This window comes from Medicago sativa, chromosome 3, assembly GCF_051527215.1.
Source record: "Medicago sativa cultivar Bolivia chromosome 3, Bolivia_mono, whole genome shotgun sequence".
In the NCBI taxonomy this organism is placed as follows: domain Eukaryota; kingdom Viridiplantae; phylum Streptophyta; class Magnoliopsida; order Fabales; family Fabaceae; genus Medicago; species Medicago sativa.
Genome location: NC_140751.1, coordinates 90,457,553 through 90,481,000, shown reverse-complemented (window position 1 = coordinate 90,481,000; position 23,448 = coordinate 90,457,553). Strand labels below are relative to the sequence as shown.

At 33.1% G+C, this 23,448-nt stretch overlaps 1 protein-coding gene and 1 long non-coding RNA gene across 2 annotated transcripts; one reads left to right on the top strand and one right to left on the bottom strand.

Moving 5' to 3' along the window:
• Positions 1 to 1,075: 1,075 nt before the first annotated feature.
• Positions 1,076 to 16,072, bottom strand: PDR2 (phosphate deficiency response 2). The gene is made up of 21 exons (XM_085755635.1): positions 15,696 to 16,072; positions 15,525 to 15,617; positions 12,800 to 13,002; positions 12,472 to 12,544; positions 12,207 to 12,379; positions 11,946 to 12,117; positions 11,080 to 11,184; positions 10,872 to 10,982; positions 10,679 to 10,765; positions 10,402 to 10,584; positions 10,247 to 10,297; positions 10,040 to 10,165; positions 9,027 to 9,106; positions 7,089 to 7,197; positions 5,237 to 5,365; positions 4,767 to 4,832; positions 4,594 to 4,665; positions 3,603 to 3,754; positions 3,269 to 3,380; positions 3,072 to 3,188; positions 1,076 to 2,651 (listed from the first exon to the last, which is right to left on the bottom strand). The coding sequence occupies exons 1-21, from the start codon at positions 15,942 to 15,944 to the stop codon at positions 1,539 to 1,541; spliced, it is 3,576 nt and encodes a 1,191-aa protein (XP_085611761.1). The 5' UTR covers positions 15,945 to 16,072; the 3' UTR covers positions 1,076 to 1,538.
• A 4,464-nt stretch (positions 16,073 to 20,536) lies between these two features.
• On the top strand, positions 20,537 to 22,710 carry LOC146941797 (uncharacterized). The gene is made up of 2 exons (XR_015033533.1): positions 20,537 to 21,436; positions 22,425 to 22,710. It is a non-coding gene; the product is annotated as an uncharacterized LOC146941797 (long non-coding RNA).
• The last annotated feature ends 738 nt before the right edge of the window (positions 22,711 to 23,448 follow it).

The following is a 23,448-nucleotide window of genomic DNA, read 5'->3' as shown; positions in this document are numbered from 1 at the left end:
TTATTGATTAGTTTAAGGTTTATCTCCCCTAAAAATTAAGTGTTTCCTCCACAAAACATTATTGAATAATATATTTTCGAGGAATCAAATGGATAATAATAGTATGAGAGATAAACTATTGAATGATTAATTGGTTACAAACACAAAAATAGTATATTTTAATGGTGTTAAAAGTGAAAAAAAAAATACAACATTTAAAAATATAATAATTAATGTAACTTTTCGTAGTCTCTTGTGTTTTTTTTCTTTTAGGTAATCGGTGTTATAAATTGTCCTCGCGAAAAATTTATCAATCCGTCACTGTGTATATTTTGCTCTAATGATAAAAAAAATTAAGTAATTTTTATGAAATTTGCATTTTTAATGATTTTTCTTATGCAGTAGCTTATTTAAATTTTTTAAACTATTTATTTGATATTTGGCATATGTTTATAACCATTGTGAGAGGACGTCATAAGAATCAAACTTGTAATTTGTAGTATTTTGGAACCACATGAAATATAATCGAGATGCAATATTGTCGTGGATCTAAATGCAAGTTTTGTGTTTTTATTTAAACCAATTCAATGCATGTTTAGAACAACGTTGTTTACGACTGATGCCAATGCTTGACACGATAAGCTATAACACGGTGTTTTAATTGCTTGGACACTATCATGGTGGAAATTACGATATTTAAACATTAATTTTTTTCTTTTGAAGGAGATATTTAAACATTAATGAAAATAATATAAACACATTAAAAAAAACATTGATCATATTTTACGGGGTATTACTCTGGATAAGATATGCTCCTCCTGTTCAACTGTTTTACAAGCTTGACAAACCATTTCAATAATTCAGTTTTTTGGAAGTAGTTAACTAAACCGGATCCCTTAACAACAAATTTACGCCGGTGAAAAACATGCATCTACATCTACTGCCAGTTTCCTAAGTAAACAATATATACGCACACACACATTGTGTGTTGGGACCACAATATAATGTTTTTGTGGTTTATATTTAAGACTAGAGAGGGTAGGACTTGGTATCTGCTGTTTTCAGGAATGTTATTTACGTAATAAACATGCTCAAATCACTTAAAATAAAGTTTTTATTTTGCTTATAGTTTCGGAGTTCAGATATTGAGCAGAAGTTTTTCATGCATCTGTGAAATACATACAAGGCAACACCTGCACATACAGATTGCCCAAGAGTACAATCACATTTTACAAACGAATTCTTAACATAATGCTGCTCCATTTTGCCAAGTTAAGAAGTCGAGCAGAATGAATTGTAATATTTGAATAATAAATAAAATAACTAAGAAAAACATCTTAGATAATTGGCAGGGCACGTGATCTAAAACCCACATTTCTCCCAAAAATGATTTAACATTAGATAAATTACCCACCAATCAATGGGAAAAGAACTAGAAAGAAAAAGCCTATAACAAAAATTCATTACACATATAACTCTGCAAATTGGTGCACAAGTTGAAGGCCGCATGTCTCATGTCTGACCTAGTTATCACTGCACCGCCCATTGTCAGTCCTCAACTACTGTTTCTTCTTTTCTAAATTAGATACAGCAACCTGTTGTCGCCTCTTCCAAGCTGGGACTTTACCAGGAAAAGCCCACCTCAATAGTCTCTCCCATGCGTAGCATACAAAAAACATTAGAAAAGCCCAAAGTAACAGTTTATCCCTCAACCCCACTGGCAATGGCACTAACTTCAACCAGTCATTCAAATCCCTGAAGAGATCAGATGTTATCACAGTAAAGAAACCGGCAGCAGCAATGAGGGCGTACCGGAATGGCCTGTTTTCAGATATACTTTGGTTGAAAGGATGGCCCATATAGTTTACGGCAAATGTGGCAACCTGGAGCATCATGCTCACCATGTAGGAAACAGTATTAACCAGGTTGGGATGAAAACTTGCATCTGGTTCAATACATTCATCTGGCATGTATTTCTCAGCTTCTTTGACAGATGATATTAGAAAAAACAGGTGAACTGAAAATTGTCCCAAGAGGGAAAGCAAGACATAAGCACAGAAAATGTTGGGGTGGGGACGTTCCGATGAGAGAGTGGGAAGAGGGCGTGCATGTGAAATGAAGAGGAAAAATGCAGCAGTAAAGACACCGCTTATTGTGGCTTGCACATCACCAAGCTTGACACCGTCCAGATACATAACACTTAACACATATGCAGTAGCAAGGCAGTTGAGGCCCAGAATCTTAAACATCTGGAGGGTTGTCACTAGGGTACTCCGCCCTTGTCGAATTATGTCAGTGGTGGGAGAAACAGACGCATGCTTAGCAGTGAATGGGGATGCCATTGAGGCATCACCGAGCTTGACGATGGGTGCACGGCCATCTCCTTCCTCATTAAGCTCATCCATCATCTTCTTAAGTTTCTGTCTTTGCAACTCAGCGGCTGTTTGATGACGGTTAAGAGATGAATTGCTGGTGGAGTCTGATTTTGAAGCGACTCTGGCTCTTGAAGTGCCTTCTCCAGTTGGACCACCCGTCTTTGCAGATGTTTCCAGCGCAAGCTTAGATTTCTTTTGCTTAGCAGATTTTGTACCGTCTTCCCCAGATGAATCTGAAGGGGAGTTTCCACCTTGAGTTGGAGGGATTGCATTAAGAAGAGCAACTCCTACATGGGCCTAAATCAAAGCGGTTAGTCTGTAGTCCTGCAACCTATACTCTAGGTAAAAGAAACACAACAAACAGAACTGTATAATAGAGCCAACTTGTGGTGTAAAGACCAGCAGTATCATTAAATACCAGACATGGTAGAAACCAGATTCAAATGATTTTATCATGCAAAACACTATGGAGATTTACATAGCTATTTTTAAAAAAAAAATGCTGTCAACAGATCATTTAAATGCAAGAGAACAATTTTATAACAATATTTTCCACTGGACGAGAGTAAATAAGGATACACAAAGGTTCCCTGGTGACTTTTCGGTGGGTATAAAGGTTGTAGATTGTACACAAATTGAAATTATTTATTTCTCAAACATTCAGGAAAAAGTTATTATTCTATTGATTATCAACATAATTTCTTAAACAATAGATACCTGCTTCAAAGCTCCAACATCATTGGTTCCATCCCCACACATCAATGTTACCCGCCCCACTGTTTTGAAAGTGGTCAAGATAAGTTCCTTTTGCTCAGGAGCAACTCTAGCAAAAACCTGAGACAAAAGTTTGACTGTCATTGATGAATGCAGTACAAGGTTCTAATCTTTAGTTAAGTTTAAGAATCAATCAGAACCTTCACATAAGGAATAACCATAAGATGAGCTGATGTCTGTTGTAACATCTCAAAGCAATCACCTCCAACACATAGATCATGAGTCTCTGATAAAGATTCTACCTCTTTCCCACTGAAACAAAGTATATCTATGATCAGTCTAAAATTATAAGAAATGAAATAGAAAAATAACAAACAGAAACACCAGAAGAAAATAGTTCAGAAGCATTCAGGAGTAGGAACATCATCTTAAAACCATACACTCAACAGCAATTTATCAAAGTGAATAAGAGCAAGTAACGAACAGTCAGATATATAAGATAGCACAACCAGATAAAACAAAATTTAAAATTACCTGTAGCTAATGTTTTCCTTCTCATCAGGGGACACCCAATTATATCCTTCACCATTACTTGCTGGACTAAGGATTAATGTTGGTTTTGATATAATATGAACTTGGCTAGCAACATGACAGGCTGTCAAAGCTTGATCACCAGTAATCATTACCTATTAATTTAGCCGAAAAAGATGTTTGTCAATTAGTTGTTATTGTTAGCTAAACAAGGATCCCAAAACCCTCTATCTTGCCCCAACAGCTGTTAGAAACTAGAGAATCTAGAGAATTTGAGAGAAACAGAAATTGTATTAATTGTTTCAATGAATTACATTGTGTGAGCCTTTAGTATCTATCAAATATGGACCATACAGTCAGAGAGAAAAATCTAAACAATATGTTGAACCAAGGAGGTTGAACAACAGAAACAATAATGACAATCATAACCAAATCTCCTCCCACTAGATGAGAATGGCTGCATGAATCAAACGACATCAATAAAGTCCTATCTCAAAGGTAATTCATTTACTCAATGTCTTTAAACTTGGACAAGTCACCGAACCGGTCAATATAGTCGGTCAGTGGTCGAACCAGTGGGTCACTACTTACTAGTTGAACCGCATGACTCGGACGATAAGAATAACCAAAAGAGATCATGATTACTTTTATGTGACATAATTATAATCTTCTACTAACATGATTTATATATCATTTATACATATTTTCTTAAATAATATTACACTATCATGCATGGTAAAATCAATTTGACACAAAGGAATGCACTTTTTAGTTAAACTCCTGGTAGAGGGTGACAAATGTTTTTTTAATTTGGAACTTTTAAGTAAAATAAATAAACGAAAGACTAAAAAACGGACAACTCTTAATACTGAATCTACTCAAATTAAAGCCCAAAGGCTGGTGTTTCTAGCACTTGTAAGATAAATTATTTCGCAATCTAAAAAGTTCTGTTATTTATTCCGAAAAGAGAAGTCAATTCAAATGGCACACTTACCAAGTCATGTGAAGATTCTTTCAATCCAGATAAAACAGCAGCTGAATCTGATCTTATGGGACAATTAAACACCTAAAATCAACAAGATGTCAACTTTTAGCATAAAGTTGTTTAAGAGGAAAATTGTCTAGAATTTACAAAAGTATCATATGAGGAGGAAGATTATTGATTACCACAAAACCAGCAAAAGTAAGCCCACTCTCCACCATATCCCTATCCAAGCTTCTAGCTTCGCTGACCTTCAAGCAATTAACAAATGATAAGTAACAGTCCGAACAAGTAAATGTTCAAACTTCAATTACATTATGATCCAACAAATGGTAGGGGAGGAAGGAAATCAAGCATTCTAAAGCTGCAACAACGTAAACAAATGCAGTTCTGGTTCTCTCAATTACACTTGAATTGAGGATCCAAGGTGATTGAAATGATACAAAAGGTAAATTAAATTGGTTTGTTAAACAAAGTACACAAAATTGTCGATAGAAATTAAAGCTGAAATAAAAATAAATTGGAAATGTTTCCAATCAACACAGTTTATTCATTTCTGAATTAAGCTGGTTATCATTCCTGTTTTCCAATGCATAATTTAAAAAATATGGAGAAAGGTTCACAAAGCACACTGTCAAATCCCTAATATTCTTACTGTCATATCAGAAAGAGACTTGTGAGCCAGAGCTAGAACACGAGAACCCTGACGTGTATATCTTTTGTAGGTCTCAACATATGATGGAGGCACATTAATGAGCCTATCTTGTATAATTTCTGGGGCACCCTGAAATATAAGGTAAAAGAAAATTGCTAAGAGAGAATCAAGAAGGAAAATAACACAGTAAGCCTTAAGTTACCACTACTTAAAATATTAAATAGGTGCGCATCCAAATGCCCACTGCTGATCAATAACGAATAGGGAACACGAGAAAAAAATAAAGAAAATGAATGCTGAGTCAGAATTTGTGCATCTCTTTGGTTTAAAAAAGTTTTCTAATTCCATTTCTTGTTACCTGAGGATCATTAAAAAATTGTTCTCAATTTGCGTCATATAGAGCCTTCAAAGCAGTAAATAAAGTAAAACAGGAAACTATTCTAAGACTAAACACAGTTTCAAAAAATTTTGGCTTTTAAGATAAGGATCAAAACTAGTTCCTAAGAACTATTTTATTGCAGAATGTAGCATCCACAGAAGCTTTTGAAAAATGAAGAGTTCCCTGATCAATAAAACCAAGTACCAACCCCTGAACGCGAAAAAAGAAAGAAAAAAAAAACTATCAAAAGCATTACTGTTTGTTTGCCAAAATCTATATTTAACACTTGCTGTGACGTGCAGATGCATATTCACAATTTTCATTTTAATGCACACAATATATGAGAGGTGAAAATTTATTAGAAAACTAGGTAACGCTTCAAATCTAAATGCAAAATTAGTGACGACGCAATGGACTCATAATGAATCTCCCACCTTTACCTGGACCCTAAAATCTGGCGGGAGCTTTACAGCACCACGTTGACCTTATATTTAAACTAAGCCAATTCATTATAATTCAATCTAACGAGGCAACAATCTATATTATCTATATTGAATAAAAATGATAAAATTGCATAAAGTGTATTATCTAAAACGATTGTGGCAATAACATGTATATCATATACGAAGCATATCAGGTGGGTGTAAATTACAAAAAGCCAATCTTGATCAATCAATTGTATATATGTGATCAAGATTAAATTTAAAGTAACATCAGTCTTGGTCATCTATGTATGGTAATAATGTTGGGGTTAATGCCTCTCTCTCACCTCTAATTGAATCCTACACACAAAAAGGAATGAGGTATGTTTAAATTTGAAGCCTATGGGTAGATATCATTGTACTCTAGAAGCACAAAAGACGCATAGAATAAAGAAAACCATAGCAGAAAAGTCAACAGTAAAACTTCAAACATGCAAGAAAGTTAAAAGAAAAAGCTTTTGAAGAACTCGATTGTATAAATGATTTTTGTAATGGTATAACTGCCAAATTTGTATAAATGATTTTTGTAATGGTCTGTGGATGCTGTACAGCAGCTCATATCATAGCAGCTATGAAACTGTATGGCTGCAACTGCCAAATTTGTATAAATGATTATTATTATACATTTTGCTGACTACTATAATTGAATTACCCATCTGTAAATTTAAATAATTTTGAAAAAACAAATTAGATCCAGTTCTCAGAACCCTCTGTGCAAGTTCTAAACTTTTCTCAGATTATCCACATCACTTTCCTTCATTTTCTCTTCTGTTGTTTTTCAATAAGTTAACAACATAAAATATGTGAGTCCCAGAATCTTTGATGATTGAATACTTAACACACATCAGACACGGGTATTTTATACTGTTTATTTTCATTCCCAGCATGGAGTTATATTTTGACCATTTCATAACCCCGGAAATAAAAGCTATCGCAAAGTGTTATTTCTAAAAACTGCACATTTCTACTCCGGACTGAGAAACAAACAAACCTTCACAAATGCAAAAAATTCCTCCTGAATACGAACAATGACTGCCATCCGTTTTAAGTGAGATGCAAAATGGTACCGCTGAACAATTTGGACAGGATGGCCACTTCCCCTGAAATTTGAGAACGAATCATGAAAAAACAAAGACGACGTAGAAAGAACTATAAAAGAAAACAAAATGGGAAGAACAATCAAGGGGTGAAAAGAATAAACTAAATCATTCAAACCATGGTTATCGAATCGAGATTCAAATCTTAAATCAGAACCCATTTTATGAATCATGAATCAAATCTTATTATGAATCGTGTGATGCATGATCAATAAAAATATGACATTTTAAAGTAAAAACATTTAACATAGCAAAAATATAAGTTGCCATATCATATACTAACCTCTAAATAACTCAATATTTGAGTCGTAAATCAAATGACGAAAGAGAAGTGACTAGCTATAGAAGTTTACAAAAACAAAATGGACACTGAGTTCAGGTTGTGATTCATTAATGAATTAGGATTCATCATAGTGAATCACATTCATCATAATGAATCACAGTTCAAGATGAAATTCATGTCCAAAATAGATACACAAGAGATTCAAATACATTGTGTTCAATTTTATATGGAATGGAGATGCTGATTCAAACAACAAATAAGATAGCTATGAAACCAATATTGAATAAGGTATTATTACATCTAACCCCCAAAACACTATGGCGGTGTGGTGGGCACCAGTATCGTCAATACGTCAAAATTTAAGGAAACAAAACACGAAATTTAACATTAAAAAAACAAGAAATTTATATCATACAAATATAAAAGCTCATAAATAGAACAACACAATTAAAGACTTATTTGTAACTAATAATCAAAGTTCATTGGTACAGATCTTCAAACCCAATAAAAAACAAATATGTTTGAACCTAAAAGGCTTAAAATAACTCCGCTAACCATTCAACATAGATACAAGTGATTCCTCAAATGGAATTACTATCTCCAAGTAATTTCTCATCATCTCATTCATTCTCTTCACTACTAGACCTTATTTGTTCTGCATCCTCCTCCTCCTCTGTCTCTATGATTTGTGTCTCAACAGGGGACAGCTGGGTTCCCAATTCTTTCAGGCCCGAGGAGAAGAGCTTATGTTTGGCTGTTCGGGGAGAAGAAAACAAATAAGGGCACACCTGATTTTAGAGCCGAATTGAGGGCATAATCAGGTATTTGGAGTAGAGCTTCCATGTAGTGGCTGCTGCTATTTGCCTCACTACAGCTACTACTCAACTAGGGTTTCGAGTAGCAACCATGGGCTCCTAAGATATAGCAGCCACTATTGACTACAAATACACGCGCACACACATATAGTACCATGTCCTCATTAGTCAAATATTGTTTCCTTTCTCATTATACTTTCTAGCTTTCGCAACAGGAACATGATAGATATAGGACTCCTAAGGGCATAAGTTATAGAATATTAGTTGTTTATTTAATATATTAATTAGTAACTGTTACATAGTAACTGCTATCTGCAGAACTTCTATGTAACTGCTACAGTGAGTTAGTATTATAAATAAAGATGCAGAGGAAAGGGGAAGGCATTGGGTATTTTGTATGTGGGTTGGTTTGGGAGAGACTAGGCTCTCTAACTCCTAGAGGTTGGTTACCTTTCTGCAGTTACTTTCTTATATCAATAATAATACATCACGTGCATTCCCTTATTATTATGCAATAATCTCCCAAATACCATCGAATTATCATTTGTATTTATACATATCTGAACCAGTATCTAACAGAACACTGGAATTTAAATAGTTTGTTGACTGTGTGGGAAACAATCCAATAAAATGAGCTCAAATACCAAAAATTATCAACAAAAAAAAATTCACATCAGCGGAATCAAATAGATAAGACGTGCAGAATTAAGATGCTTAAGCAGAAACGTATTCACCTTTTAGGAACGGCCTTCTCATCAGATTTATAACTCCAATCGATTCCCTTAAGTGCAGCCTTCTCAAGAGGATCGCCAACCTGTGGGATATTAAGGAATCTATAGTAAGACGGTATCAAAAAATAATAGCAAAGATAGAAGGGGTAAAAATTTATTTCTTTCTCACTCTCAAGCTAAAATCATGAAGACCTATAGCACATCAAGCCGAAAGCATGAAAAATATTTGTAACCAAGAAAAGTAGAACTTGGGGTGAAGACGAATTGTGGAAAGAAAGGGTAAAAGGGAGAATTTTTCCAATCCCTGGAAAATTGACTACTGTCATCTAGAAAATTTATTTACCATGACATCTGCAGTAAGCAACTTCGGATCTTATATCAATAAAAATATGGTGACATGAGCGACAATCTTGGCTTAAGGAAACAATTCCAAAAATATCTTACAGTTTAGAATATCTTGGATTACATCTTTGGGATTAAATCCTATGTTTCCTTATCCTTCATGATTTATTTTCTTATATAATTAGGTTTAGAATAAATAAGGATAAGGAATAAGGATTATATAGAGCCCGTTTAGATACATGTGACATTACCACAAGTGTTTCAAAGAGTATATGATAACTTTTGTGACTGTTTCCTTATTTAGTTAAGATTATTAATATAAGGGTCTTGCTATCAAGTGCCCTAAGGGAACTTGTTAAGGATTTAAAAATGGAAAAAATTAGTAAATTTTATGTTGAAAAAGTTACTTTTTAAAGTTTTAATGCATTGAATGCACCATTTTCAAGACAAAATTTCTTCTTTATTCGACAAGAAATATATTGTGATTTGCTTTCTTTATGTTCCTTTACACAAATCTACATTACAAAAACTATTAACTAGACAACAATGAATTCAGGAGGGAAAAGTGAGCGAAAATGTTGAACTGTGGCATGCTACTAAATTTATATTCAACAGCGTAACAAGGTCCGGAAACTAAAACTCAAGTTAACCACCCACAGAGAAAAGGGTCATACCAGCTTATTCTCAACAAATACCAATGCATGGCAAGAAGCCAGGATTTCTACTGTTCGCACAGGCACTTTACTCATGTCAGATTCCAAATCTGTAGTTTCTGCCAACCCAACAACTCCAGAAAATTCCTATAAAATGGGAATAAAGGCATTATATTGCAGAACATGGTCTAAGATAATAAATAAATACCATGTCTTATGTGGGTATACCATGTCATCCGATGTAAGTGTCCCAGTCTTGTCAAAACAACATATATCAACCTATAGGCGATGTAGGAAATTCAATAAAAACCACTGTAAGTATATGATTTATATCTGACAAAGAAAAGGAAGCACTATAGCAAAAACAGTAAACCTTCAGGTACCTTCCCAGCAAATGGTATCCGAAAAGGTTCTGTGCAAAAAATTCCACGGCGTGCCAGTGCAATCAGAGAAGTATTAACAGCTATTGATAATTCCATTGGTAACTCGGGAGGTATCACAGAAGTAACAATAAGAGAACAACTTAGTATAAGTTTATACTTGCTCCTTGTGGGGTCTTCTAGCCCCTGCAGCATATACCATTTAAATTTTACCAAGTTGGATCGTAAATCACTGTCAAAACCAAGCTATATTTACTATTCATCAGTAGGGAAGCATTACCTTAATAAGCACATAACCAGCCGCAATTAAAGCGAATACAACCAAGAATAAAATGAACAATCCACTTTCCCAGCTATTAGCAGTCACCTACAATTTGCCAAATCAGAAAGCAAGAAAGAAAAAAAAATCTAATTCATCAAAATGAGGCCGAAAATGTATTTTGGGGGGATTAATAAAGTCTATATCAGTTTACCCTTTCTGTGGAGAATAAGATTGTTCGCATCAACTTTCCTTGACTTGTTTCAAATCCCGTTCTCAGAACAACAGCCAAGCAGCCACCATCAGGGGTTTTTAGAGGAAAGGTCTGACTCCGGTAAGATTGTTAAAAATAAAGAGGATCAGAAGCATGAACACGAGCTCAACGTTAATAAAAATAGATATTTTTTCCAGCCTGAAATAACCTTATCTGGAGAATGCTGTAATATTTTAGTTCCACCAAATAAAACATGGGTTTTGTCTCGCTTTGCTGACAACTTCTCCTCAATATGCCTACCCGCAATAGAAATCTAAAAGGAAGATCAGATCTTAATGAGAATCGTTAAAAATAACACCAGGAAGGAAAAGAAAAAAGAAAGATCAAAGATGTCTATTCCAGCCTTGTAAATTTTCATGAGAAAGAGGGCTCCAAGGATGATAGTGAATTTACAAAACTAGACACATAGTTACATGCACATAACTAGAGTAAAAGTATAGACATGCAGATAAAATTAAAATTTTGGAAAGAAAAACTGAAACAAAAATTGCATGTTTTATGTAAATCATATAGTCATCGAATCACATCGCAGTAGGCATATATAGTAAATAAAGACAGGAGGCAAAAATATAGCATGGCACAATTAGAGCGAGTCAAGGTAAACAAAAATTAAGCAAGATGTTTTATCATATCTGTCTAAACAAGTGGCTAAGCTGGATGGGTAAAAAACAATACCATTACTTCTAGACGGACGGACAAACCATGAATCAAGTTTGAAGCAAAATGATTCCTTATATTCGTGATATGATATCTGTCTAAATAAGTGGCCAAGCTTCATGGGCAAAATCAATACCCATTACTTATAGCAAGGAGGTACGCAACAAGCAACCACAGTCAACAATGTCCAGACCAGCAAAAAATGATGGCAAACTTTGCAATCAAATACAAATTCATCTACTCAAAACTTTGAAAAACATCCCAGAAAACCAACATATACTTTTTATACATCACATATTCATTACTGCTTAGACATTAAATGAGTATCTTAGCACTTAGTTCAGAAAAGAGAAACACCTTCCATTGAGGAGTAGACTCGCCTGTGAGAATAGCTTCATTCACAATTGCACTTCCAGCCAATATAAGCATGTCTGCAGGTACAGATTTCTCCTCTCCATTCTGACCAGCAGAGCGACCTATAGAGACAACATCTCCAGGCAAAAGGTCTGTACCAGAGATTTTTACCCACCTAAAATCAACACAAATACAAAAAAAACTTTAAAATTGCACTGCATTAAACCCCCCAAGTATGAGCAAGCTAATGATGAGATAACATACTTGCCACAACGATGTACCATTACGATCTGATTATCCACTCTAACACGTCTTAACTCAGTCAGAGTCCTCAAACGACTTTTTGCCATCGTTGACTCAAACATAAACAACATACCTAAAGTGAACAAACTATAGTACCAATATTCATCCAAACACCAGAGACCAACGCAGAAAACCTGGTCATGATATAAGCAAGAAGCAATCCAAATCGAAAGTTAGAATGAAGACCAAACACAATTAACAGAGAAAAAGAGCATCAAAGATTTACCTGAAATACAAAAAAAGGTTCCATGCAGTGCTCTTTCATCAATTTCTGAAATGTTGGCTGAGGATAATCAAATCTAGAAGATCAACCAGCAGAACATTAGAGATCAAAACTAAAACATAATCCTAAGAAACCAAAAAACACGTTTTGAGAAAGACAGAAGGAACGGATAATCATCACAAATACCAAAGTAACGGGTTGCATCTAAAACATGTCTAATTCATAAATATTGTATAAGCACAAACTTTCAACAACAAACACATTATAATTGTGTACTGAAGGGAAATAGATGCATGTGGAAAAAATGATGATCGAAGAAAAAGGAACCCACACATTCCGCCCCCATTTCTCAGTAGCAGCAAAGACTTTGGCTTCGGAGCCATGACCACTACTCTTGACATAATATCCAAATGTTTCCTTGGTAGGGTAAGAAAGTTTGCAAAAGGTCCCCTTCTCCTTCGAATAAACGAAACATTGTTTTCTAAAATCAAAATAAATTTCTTCCAAATCCACAGCTAATGAAGAACCTGCAGACTGCACAAGAAAATACTTAACCATGGTAGACAATCAAAGCAAGAACCTATGAAGAAAGAACGGGATAAGAGAAGGGAATAAAAAAAATTCAGCAAAAGAGTCAGTAAGACAAGGAGAACATGTAAACAAAGAAGCAGCTGCTGGCAAGTGGGACAGCAGTATCAAAGCACAACAATACATTGAATATAGCGTATAAATAATACAGTTAACTTTAAATCAACAAACAATGGCACCAGAATTATGCACAATGAGCATCAACAAATAAGAATATCTAACCACAAGAAAATTTTCCAACATAAATCAAGCAAAGATTATACCTAAACACAAATCATAAAGAAAGAAAATGAACACATCAAATTAGCAAATATGCCAACTGTGTACAATCCAGGCGTGATCCCAGAGGAGCAGAGCAGCCCAGAAAGGATCCCGGCCAATCCTTGAATTTTGTTGGTATTTGGAATTGGATGTAATGTCTTAGATTAAGACTTGGGAATGCTTGAGTGTTTTGATTAAGACTTGTGTTTTGATTTATGAATGTTTCATGAGTTTTTAGTTATTTGTTTAATTTTATATTAAATATATGGTTGTTTATACTTTATATTATTCATGTAATTATTCATGTAATTTGTCCAAAAAAATGGTCAATCCCGGCGATCCTGCTACTTCAAGCCGTGTTCTCGCGCTCAAACACTGTCTTGAGATCAGACAAATAATCCCGAAGGAAAGACTTCACAACTACATTGTCAATATACACCACCTCTACGATGTTGACAATAAACTAATGGAAGATGAGGTTCATTGCTCGCCACTTTTGGGTCGGCCACACCGCTATCCAGAATTGACTTGACTACCTAGCATACCAATAATGAAACCCTGCCATGGTGGCTGGTATACTAGGAACACAAAAAAGAAAAGATCGGTCTATCCAATAAAAGAGGTAGCAACAAAAAATTGTCCTTAAAACTGAATCTAGCTTTCCTTTCCGAACCATAGGCAACCCAGTCAGTGCATGCAGTGCAAACTGCCAAAAAAAAACTAATGCCTGATTTAGGGTGCGTTTGTTTCAGCTTTTAAAAAAAAAGATTTTGAGTTAAAAGAATCTAGAGATTTTTTTTTAGAGATTTTTAAAAAAATCTAAAGCTATTTCTGTTTGTTTACTATCATAAAAATCATTTTTTTAAGATTTGAAACCTTTACACTTGAGTTCCTTGCATTTAGAAAAAAAATAGAATTTGGAAGAGCTACTTGAAATAGATTTTCATTTTGAGGCTAAAAATGATTTTTCTAGCAAAATGGATTTTTTAAAAATCTAAAACAAACACAACAAAAATTAAAAAATTGATTTTTTAGTTAAAAAAATAGATTTTTTTTCAAAAAAATCCAAAACAAACGGACCCTTACTCCTCTCAAAACCTCTAAATTGGCGATTAAGAATTGCTCAAAAATGATGGACAAATGCAATTTATACTAGTCCTCTTTAGGTGCTAGAAACACACAACGAGGTATAAATAAATATGTGAACCCCCTACCCCTGCCTTTTTTAAGCCATTTCACCCGATAACCTACCTTGCCTCAACTGGGCGGCCTTAAAGGATATTCCATGCACGAACTCACTGGCATGTAAATAAACGTTAGCATCCGTAAACACTAGTAATAGACTTTCTTCCAATTTTCATTGCACTGAGCTGCAAAATTATTATGGTTCACTTATATCTAGTTTTTTCAAGCATAAACTCAATATATATTTCTTCCCTGAATTTTCAATATAGTTTCCTCCCCTTAAATCCTGTATCCAAATCCTTCTATTGAATTTTTCAAATCAAACGAAGATCCTAAAATATGGTGTGTACTTGCCGCTTTACCAACTATAAGATCCAAAATACTCTCTAAAACAGGATTGGGAGTTAAAATATAAACTGTTCCAGAGGACTAAGTGTAAGTTTGGTTCCACTTTTGGATGTGTCAAAAAATTGATTCTAGAAGTGTAGAATTTATTTTGAAATGTTCAGATGTTTTTCAGCATAATTTATTTTGAAATATTTGGATGTTTTTCATTCCCTCCAGAAGTGATTTTAACATGCAGATTAATTGTTCAACTCGTTTTTTTACGGATATAGAAACAAACAAACAAACATTTTACATTCAACTCATTACTCACTTTTAACTAAAATCAATTTCTCCCACCGCATAACCGAAACACGCACCAAGTGGGTGTTTGACAACCCAGTAGCTCACCCCGACCTCACCTTTCAGACCCCTCTCACCGCAGGTCTCCTAAAGCTCCAATTGTTAGCTTCTATTCAAACGTGCGGTAACACCGCAACTTATTAAAATACTAAACACACACACACACTAAGTCATAGTCAAGAGCTAATCCTTTCAATACTATCTCAATCAGTAAACTCACATCTAAATACATCTCTAACTTCTCATAATTACAATACAACACCAATTAAACAACTCAAAAGAAAAACCTCGCTTCAATTTCAACTCAATAGTAATAAAGCACGTGAAACACATACCGATTTCCGCGAATTAAGCGGCACAACTTCTTTTGAACCACAAAATTTCGCCGGAGTTATCTTGCAGGAATCAGCCTGATCAATATTCTTAACCTGAACACACAAACGCGATTATAAACAAAAATTCCGAAATTGAACAAACTTGATCAAAACACGCAATTAGAAACAAACCTTGCTGTAATACGCAAAGCATTTGAAATCAACGGACCAAGCAGTGAAGAGACAGACGAGAATATGAAAAGAAGCGAGTGCACCTAAAACAATACAAGCATCGACGAAATCGAGACTAGGAAGAATGACTGAAATCCACGCGCCGTATAAAATAGCGAAAGGAAAAACGTCTAAGCGCCATGGCAACTGCTTCTTCCGGAGTAGATCAACTTTGTCTACGACCTTACCGCCGACGTGAAAAGTTGACATTAATTGCTTATTTTGAGAATCGATTAAGAGTGGTGATTAGGGTTTGTAGATCTGGTTGAGAATTTTTGGTGAATGTGAAGAGGTTGGGTTTAACGCCACGCTAGTGGCGAGGATTTGTCTCTGTTTCTGACGACTCTTCCCAACTATGATTCGCCTTGTAGTCTCTCTTTTCCGTTTTTTTACTTTCAGTCTGCCTTTTTCGTTTAATTAAAGAGTTATACGCTCAATTTGGTATAATCACGAATGAAATTTACGTCAATAATGAAGTTACACAATTTAATAAGAAATTATGAACCGTATTTTTTTTATTAAATTTTGATTTTAGTTAAAAGTAAAAATATAAATATTTTTTCTTTTAAATTATAATAAATCAAATTAATCATGATTATCTATTTCAATGATACTGATAATATAAAAAAAAATATTATTTGAATTCTTGTTTTCTTAATAACAATAACAACAATCTTTATTATAAAAATTTTAGAGGTAATAAAAAATATTATTTGAATTCTTGTTTTCTTAATGACAGTAACAACAATTTTTATTATAAAAATTTTAGAGGTAATAAAAAAGTAAGTATAGATATATTCATCTAATTTGTTACATTTTTTAAATGATAAAAGAAAAAAACTAAACATAAATATTCTCATATCGTGTATGTTACACTTTATTTTAATATTAGAATTTACTTTTATTTATTTGTTATGTGTATTATTTGTATTGAAACTTGAGAGTAATTTTAAAAAGAGAAAAAGTCAATCTAAAATAGTCAAAACATGTAGATTTCATACAAATCTAAAATCATTCGTTCTATTGCTGACACTTAGGGTGTGTTTGGTTCTAAAGTGAAATTGTGAAAAGATAAATAGATGAGAGAGAGTATGGAAAGAGAGAAATATGTGAGAAATAAAGTAGATTTTGTGGATTGTTTGAAATAAGAGAAAGATAAGAGAAATAGAGAAGAAAGAAATGTTGATTATTATGAAAAGTACTAAAATACCCCTGTAATATAAACGTCCATTAATTTGAATTATATCATCACATTATTTTTTTCACACAGAAAAATAATTGATTAATTAATTTGATATTCCGGTTTTAATTTTTTTATTGTTCAAGGAATTAGCTTATTGTTCACACATTATTTAATTTCATTTTAAATTAATTAAGATTGTTATTCATAAAATATAAATCAAATTAATTAATTTAATTTTCAACACTCACCCCCTTTTGGTTTTCAATCTGCTATCTTCCATATGTTCCTTTTTCAATCAACCCCACATCCACAATATCATGCAAGCTAATAGACATAGCGGAAAGAAACAACTTTAGAGCAACTTTCCATAACATGAATCAAAATTGAAAAGAATAGCTATAGTGAAAAATGGACATGAAGAAGGCGAAGTGATAATTGTGGTCTTTGGTGTTTCAGTGACTCACTGATCTTAATAATGGATGTAAGTTCAGCTTGGTCTGTGCAAAAGTTTTAGGCAAAAAGAGGAGCAATGAAGACGAAGGTATAAGTGGAAAATGTAAAATATTGGTCATCTCTCTCAGCTTTCTTCGCTCAACTGCGGAGAAACAAAAAGTTGGTGGGTCCCACGGATTTTTGGTCTCTCTTCTGTATTTATTCTCTATGCCAAACAGGGGAAGTTACTCATTTCTTCCATGTCTCTCTCCCCTTTATCTCTCTCTCGCATTAATCTTCGGTTCCAAACACACTGTTAGTGAGCTTAAGGGTTTTGCATTTTATTTAATATATCATTAATTTCGATGAATCTCGATAACATATCAAATGATTTTAGATTTCTGAAAATTTTAACATAGATAATATATATGATATAAATTTACAATCCAACAGTCAAATTTTAAAAATATGTATAAAGTGAAACATTTAACGGTATAGTATTGCATCGATGTAGTTTGATCTCTTTTCTTTTGTGGTGGTCTGGGTTTGAACCTCGAAAATCAATCAGTCAAATTTTAAAAATATGTATAAAGTGAAACATTTAACGGTATAGTATTGCATCGATGTAGTTTGATCTCTCCTCTTTTTTTTGTGGTGGTCGGGGTTTGAACCTCGGACCTTGCATATTTTATGCATTGTTCATACCAACTGAGCTAAGCTCACGATGACGTTTGATCTCTCCTCTACTCACACTAATTAACTTGACATTTTTTATCTTTTTGCCAATTATATTTTTATTTTATTTTTTAACAATAATATGGAAATGAATCTAAGACTCTGTAGAAAAATGTTATATTAAGATATACTTCGTATAAAGAATGTTACGATATACTCGATGTATTGGTAATATAATAGAACTTGGTGGAAATATATCAACATGGTATTGAAAAAGTTGACAACATAACTATTTTTTTTTTTTAAAGAATGACATATTATACTTTTTGTAACAATCATAATTACATTTATTTTACAAGTGTTTAGAAAACAGGGTTAAGTTTTTTTTTTTAAAAAAAAAGAAGAATGCGGGGTTAAGTTGTAGGCAGGTAGTTGTTGATACAAATGCTCTATAAGGTTAAGTTCTTTGTAGTCTTGGACGGGGGCAACTTTAAGTGAGCTTTTCAAACCTGAGTTCTTTGCATCCTATGAAATTAGGGTTAAGCATTTTTTAGGTCAAAAGTAGCTTTTATATACCGAACTTTTATTTGTAATCTTAATTTTAAAATGATTTTCATTGCTAAAGCATTGACTTAGAGATAACTTAAATAGAGGTAATTAGGTGCAACTATGTGTGTGTGTGTGTGTGTGTGTGTGTGTGTGTGTGTGTGTGTGTGTGTGTGTGTGTGAAATTTACAAGAAGACACCTATTAGTTTTTATGAAAGATTATTTTAGCAACACACGCCTTAGAATGTATTTAGCCATTTAAATATAACTTGCTAAAAAACTCCTTCGTAAAAAGAATGATTGTATTTTAGAAAATACTTATGAGTGTTGTTAGAAGACACACACTAGTTTTTAAAGTGTGTTTTAAAACATACACCTCGCGGTGTAGTTACCAACGGTGAAAGCATGATATAAAACCGTATATCATTATACCTTTACATTAATAGTAGAAGATATGTATATAAAAGTATTTCGTTGCATAAAAATGTGGTTGCCATGACCCAAACAATTATAGTCAATTATAAAAAATTACATATTCATCAGCAGTGCCAAAAAGTTATGATATAACATATTGCCTAAGACTTTAATAATCCCAGACACGACACGACACAACCCTAGTCACGTAAATTAATATAATTCAATGAACGATTATAATTAACAATTAAAACCCATTTTGACATTACCAAAAGCAGTGTTTGACGTATATGAGCTCAAATAGATCCATGTTGTTTGATCTAGCAAAATTTTAAGTCTTTTTAACAATTACGCTAACAAGATTTTTATCACCAGGACAATGACAAGATTGCTTGAACACGTATCCATAGAGTTGATCAAGTATATAACTTCATCATATTATTTCTTTTTGAAACAAGCAAAAAGATACTTCTTGTTTGATGATTTAAAACCATCAACAATATATGGAATTGCCCTTTGACTAGCCATATATATAAACAATATTTTTTTCAATAAAATACGTGTAGCATGTTTGATCAAATTTTTCTCTTGTCATTTTTGCCAACATTATTAACATTACTATCATGCTAAACAAAATGAGAAAATAACATTTTAAAAATAAATATCACAATTCAAATTTTATTTTATGTTATTTTATTCTGTCAATTGTGTCACTATCAAACACTAACTGTATTGTTTCTCCATTTTTTTTTGTTCAATAAAAATGTTGTATTTACTTTTTCTTTTTTTTAAAGCACTCTTCTTTACTATGTTATTAAGGGTCTGTTTTGGAGAGGGGTCCTGGGTGGGAGGGGAGGGGAAGGTTTGTGGACATGTACTCCCTTGTTTGGGAGATAAAAAAAAAAATGAGGGGAAGGTTTGAGAGGTTTTTCCAAATCCCTTAAAACCCTCATTTGGTCCATTTTTAGAGTCCCCCAAAACGAGGGGTTTATGGGGTAATATGACATTTATAATTTTGCCCTCATTATAATTTATAAATTTCAATTCTACCCTCAACCCTAATTTCACCCATTTCACACAGCACATTCTCTCTCTACCCTCTCTCTTCGTGTTCTGCGATCTCAACTCGATTCCAATCTCAATCTCAATCTCCGTCACAATCTCGATTCTGATCTCAACATCCTTTACATTTTTTATTGTTGATACCTTCAAGTTTGTAATTTCTATTCACAATTTTGTGTTCTTCGTGTAATTTTGATTCGCGATTTTGATTTTGATTCGCAATTTTGATTTATGTGTTTCAATTTGCGAGTTCTGTGTTTCGGATTTTGATTTCTATTCACGTTTTTTTATCTCCTTCAACGATTTTGATTCATGGATAAATAAAATTATATAGTTATGTGTATCTATGTGATTCGTAATTTATGTGTTTCATTGTTCTTATGGAGTAATCTATATTCTTATGGTTTATGTGTTTCATTGTTCTTATGGTTATTTTTATATGATTTGTGATAATGTTATTCTATAATCTATGTAGTTTTGATTTTCAATGTCTATCAAACTACCAAATTCAATTCCACTAACAAAATGTTTATATTTGGTTGTTGATGATATACTTTCAAAACAAGTACGTCATATTTTCAAAGTGGCTATATTAAGTTGACTCTTTTGTATAAATGCATTTTGTCACATAATTTGGTGATAGTGTTCTTCTATAAGAACATATATTTGAGCAATTTGGTGATACTGTTCATTCGTCTCATAATTGTCCAAATAATGTGAGGGAACCAAGTATCATCTCATAATTGTTTTGAAAATATTAAATATACCTGAACCAAGTAACGTGCAAATTGATATGGATTTGTGATTTTTTTTATGTACAAACCGATATAAATTTGGATTCGGTAATGTGTGAGTTGATATGAATTTGTCATTTCTAAGCTGATATGATTTCTCATATATTTGTGTTGATTTATAATCCTGTGTATTTTCATTCTTATTGGCTGAAGAATGTCAGCCCCTCAAAAAGAAATATGGACTCAGGAGATGGACAACATCCTTATCGATGCATTCTTGCATCAACAAAACGAGGGAAACAAATACAACGGTTCTTATACATCAACAACATATGTCAACATAACAAAGGAGTTGGCTGATAAATTTCAACAACCTTTTCAAAAGGAAACGGTTAAAAAACGTTGGAAATTTGTGAAAAAAAATCACAAGTGTTACGATATTTTCAAAAGGAACGACTGAGGAGGTGACTCTCGATAGTTAGCATGAGGTTTGGAAGCTTTTTGAGGAGTTGCAACTAGAGAGTCATTTGTTCACTAATGCATATCTTCATCTTGTTGAAAATCCTTCGAAGGTTAAAGCGTTGCTTGGATGTCCGGAACATAGGCATAAGACTTTTGTAATGGAGATGATGTTCAAACAAGTTACTACGTCGAGGTAACTTTTCTGCACTTAATTAACATGTAGTGTTGTTGATGTTTATTGCTTATACATACTGTCAGAAGGGCAACTAATTTGAATGTCATTATTTTCAAATGAATACAAAATAATTAGTGATAGAAAATGGAAACGGATTACGCGCTGTCATATATTATGTTGCATATAGTATGAGAATGTAGTGTTTGTCGGTTCATAAGAAGGAAATGTGTTAGCTTGTTTAGCATACAACCTAAAGTATCAGTTTTGATACTACTAATAGTTGTAAAATATTGATGTTAACTTGTTTAGCCTAAATATTGATGGTTTAGTACATTCAAACAAGTTAAAACTTTGAGGAATATTGACTTATCATCTCACTTAGTAGAAACATGTTTAGGCATATAGACTCTGACTTTGATACCTATCAGCCTGTAAATGCTTTCTAATAACTAGCTGCTTTCTAAGTAGTTATTTTGTAAATTTGAAGGTTTTTTGTGTCTGACTGTGGAGTTTTGGTCCTGCTGTTGCCTTCGGATGCTTTTTCAAATAGTAGACATTTGTTTTGGTTTTCTAGTGTGCTATTGATTGGTGCTGTTAGCGTCCTTTTCTGTGATCTGGGAGTTGGTGCTGAGGCATGTTTATGCTCTGCAGGGTTTGGAGGTTCGGCTACTGCCATAGCAGTTTTGGTATCAGTTAGCTTTTTAACCCCTTAGTATATATTTGCATCAGGTTAGTGTTGGATATGGGTAGTTTTTGGTTTGGTTTGTTTTGTTATCGGTTCCAGTGTTTTCCTTGCGTATTTTCCAGCTAATTATCGGTCTTGGCTAACCAAAGTTTGATACTTTACTATAATAATGTGAGACATTTTATTATTTATTCTTTCCCTGTATGGTTTTAAGTATGATATGTGTTTTGCATATGTGTTTTGTTCTAATTGTTTATCTTTAAATATCTATTAATTTTTCATCATCTATTCTAATTGTTTTTCATGTTTTTTGTTTTACAGGTAATCTCTACATTGTTTTGCTCCTTAATAAGAATCTTGAATTCCTAGATTATGACATAAAATATATTTTTGTAATTTGTCTCTACTCTCTAACCAGGATCTTGAAATCCCAGATTACGACTTTAGTATATAATTTTGTAATCTTGTATTAGGATGTAAGTTACTTGCATATTTGACTCATTAGTTATTTTTATGTCATGTATTGATATAACAAGGTCAAGATATGCTGCATTTTCAATTTTCAATGTCTTATTTGACAAGTGAAATATTTGGATTTCAAATTTAATGTGTTTGCTTCTCTTATTCGAGTGAAGTTAATTCACTTTCATGACAAAGAGAATAAAATATGTTCATATAGATGTGCTTTTTATTAAATAATTAATGCCAAATTAAGACATTTTATTGTCAAAAATTTGTATTTAGTCACAAGCTTGACGATTTCGTCGGTTCGAATTTTATCAACAAAATAAATATTTAAATATATTTTTATTTATAATTATTTTTACATATTTTAAAAAAAATTATAAAATTATTTCATATTTTAACATTTCAATCAGTTTATGTTAATTTTTTTTTGCTACTAATAAGGTTAGAGTATTTTATTAAGGTTGTACAAAATTATAACACGGTTCGATAAAAAATAATTAAAATACGGTCGTTTTAAAAAAACTGCAAATATTTATTAAAATCAAATCTTTAAATATGTTGAATAAAATGTCTTTTAATACATTTATATAAATAAAATATAAATAACATGTTAACCTTTCATATCTCTTCCTTTCACTACGTGTGTCTTCCAAACAAGGTGAGGGTCCTCCCCTCCTCCTCCATTTCCCTCCCCTCCCTTCCCCTCCAAGCTCCCAAACACACCCTAAGATTCCGTTATGTGAACAAGGTAACAATCATGAGACATGACTACTTGGTGTTTAATATGCTCTTGTACTCATATTGCATGAACACGAAAAACAAACTAACAAATATTGGAAGAAATTTGTAAAAGGGTTTTCCACCACTAAAATCAAAC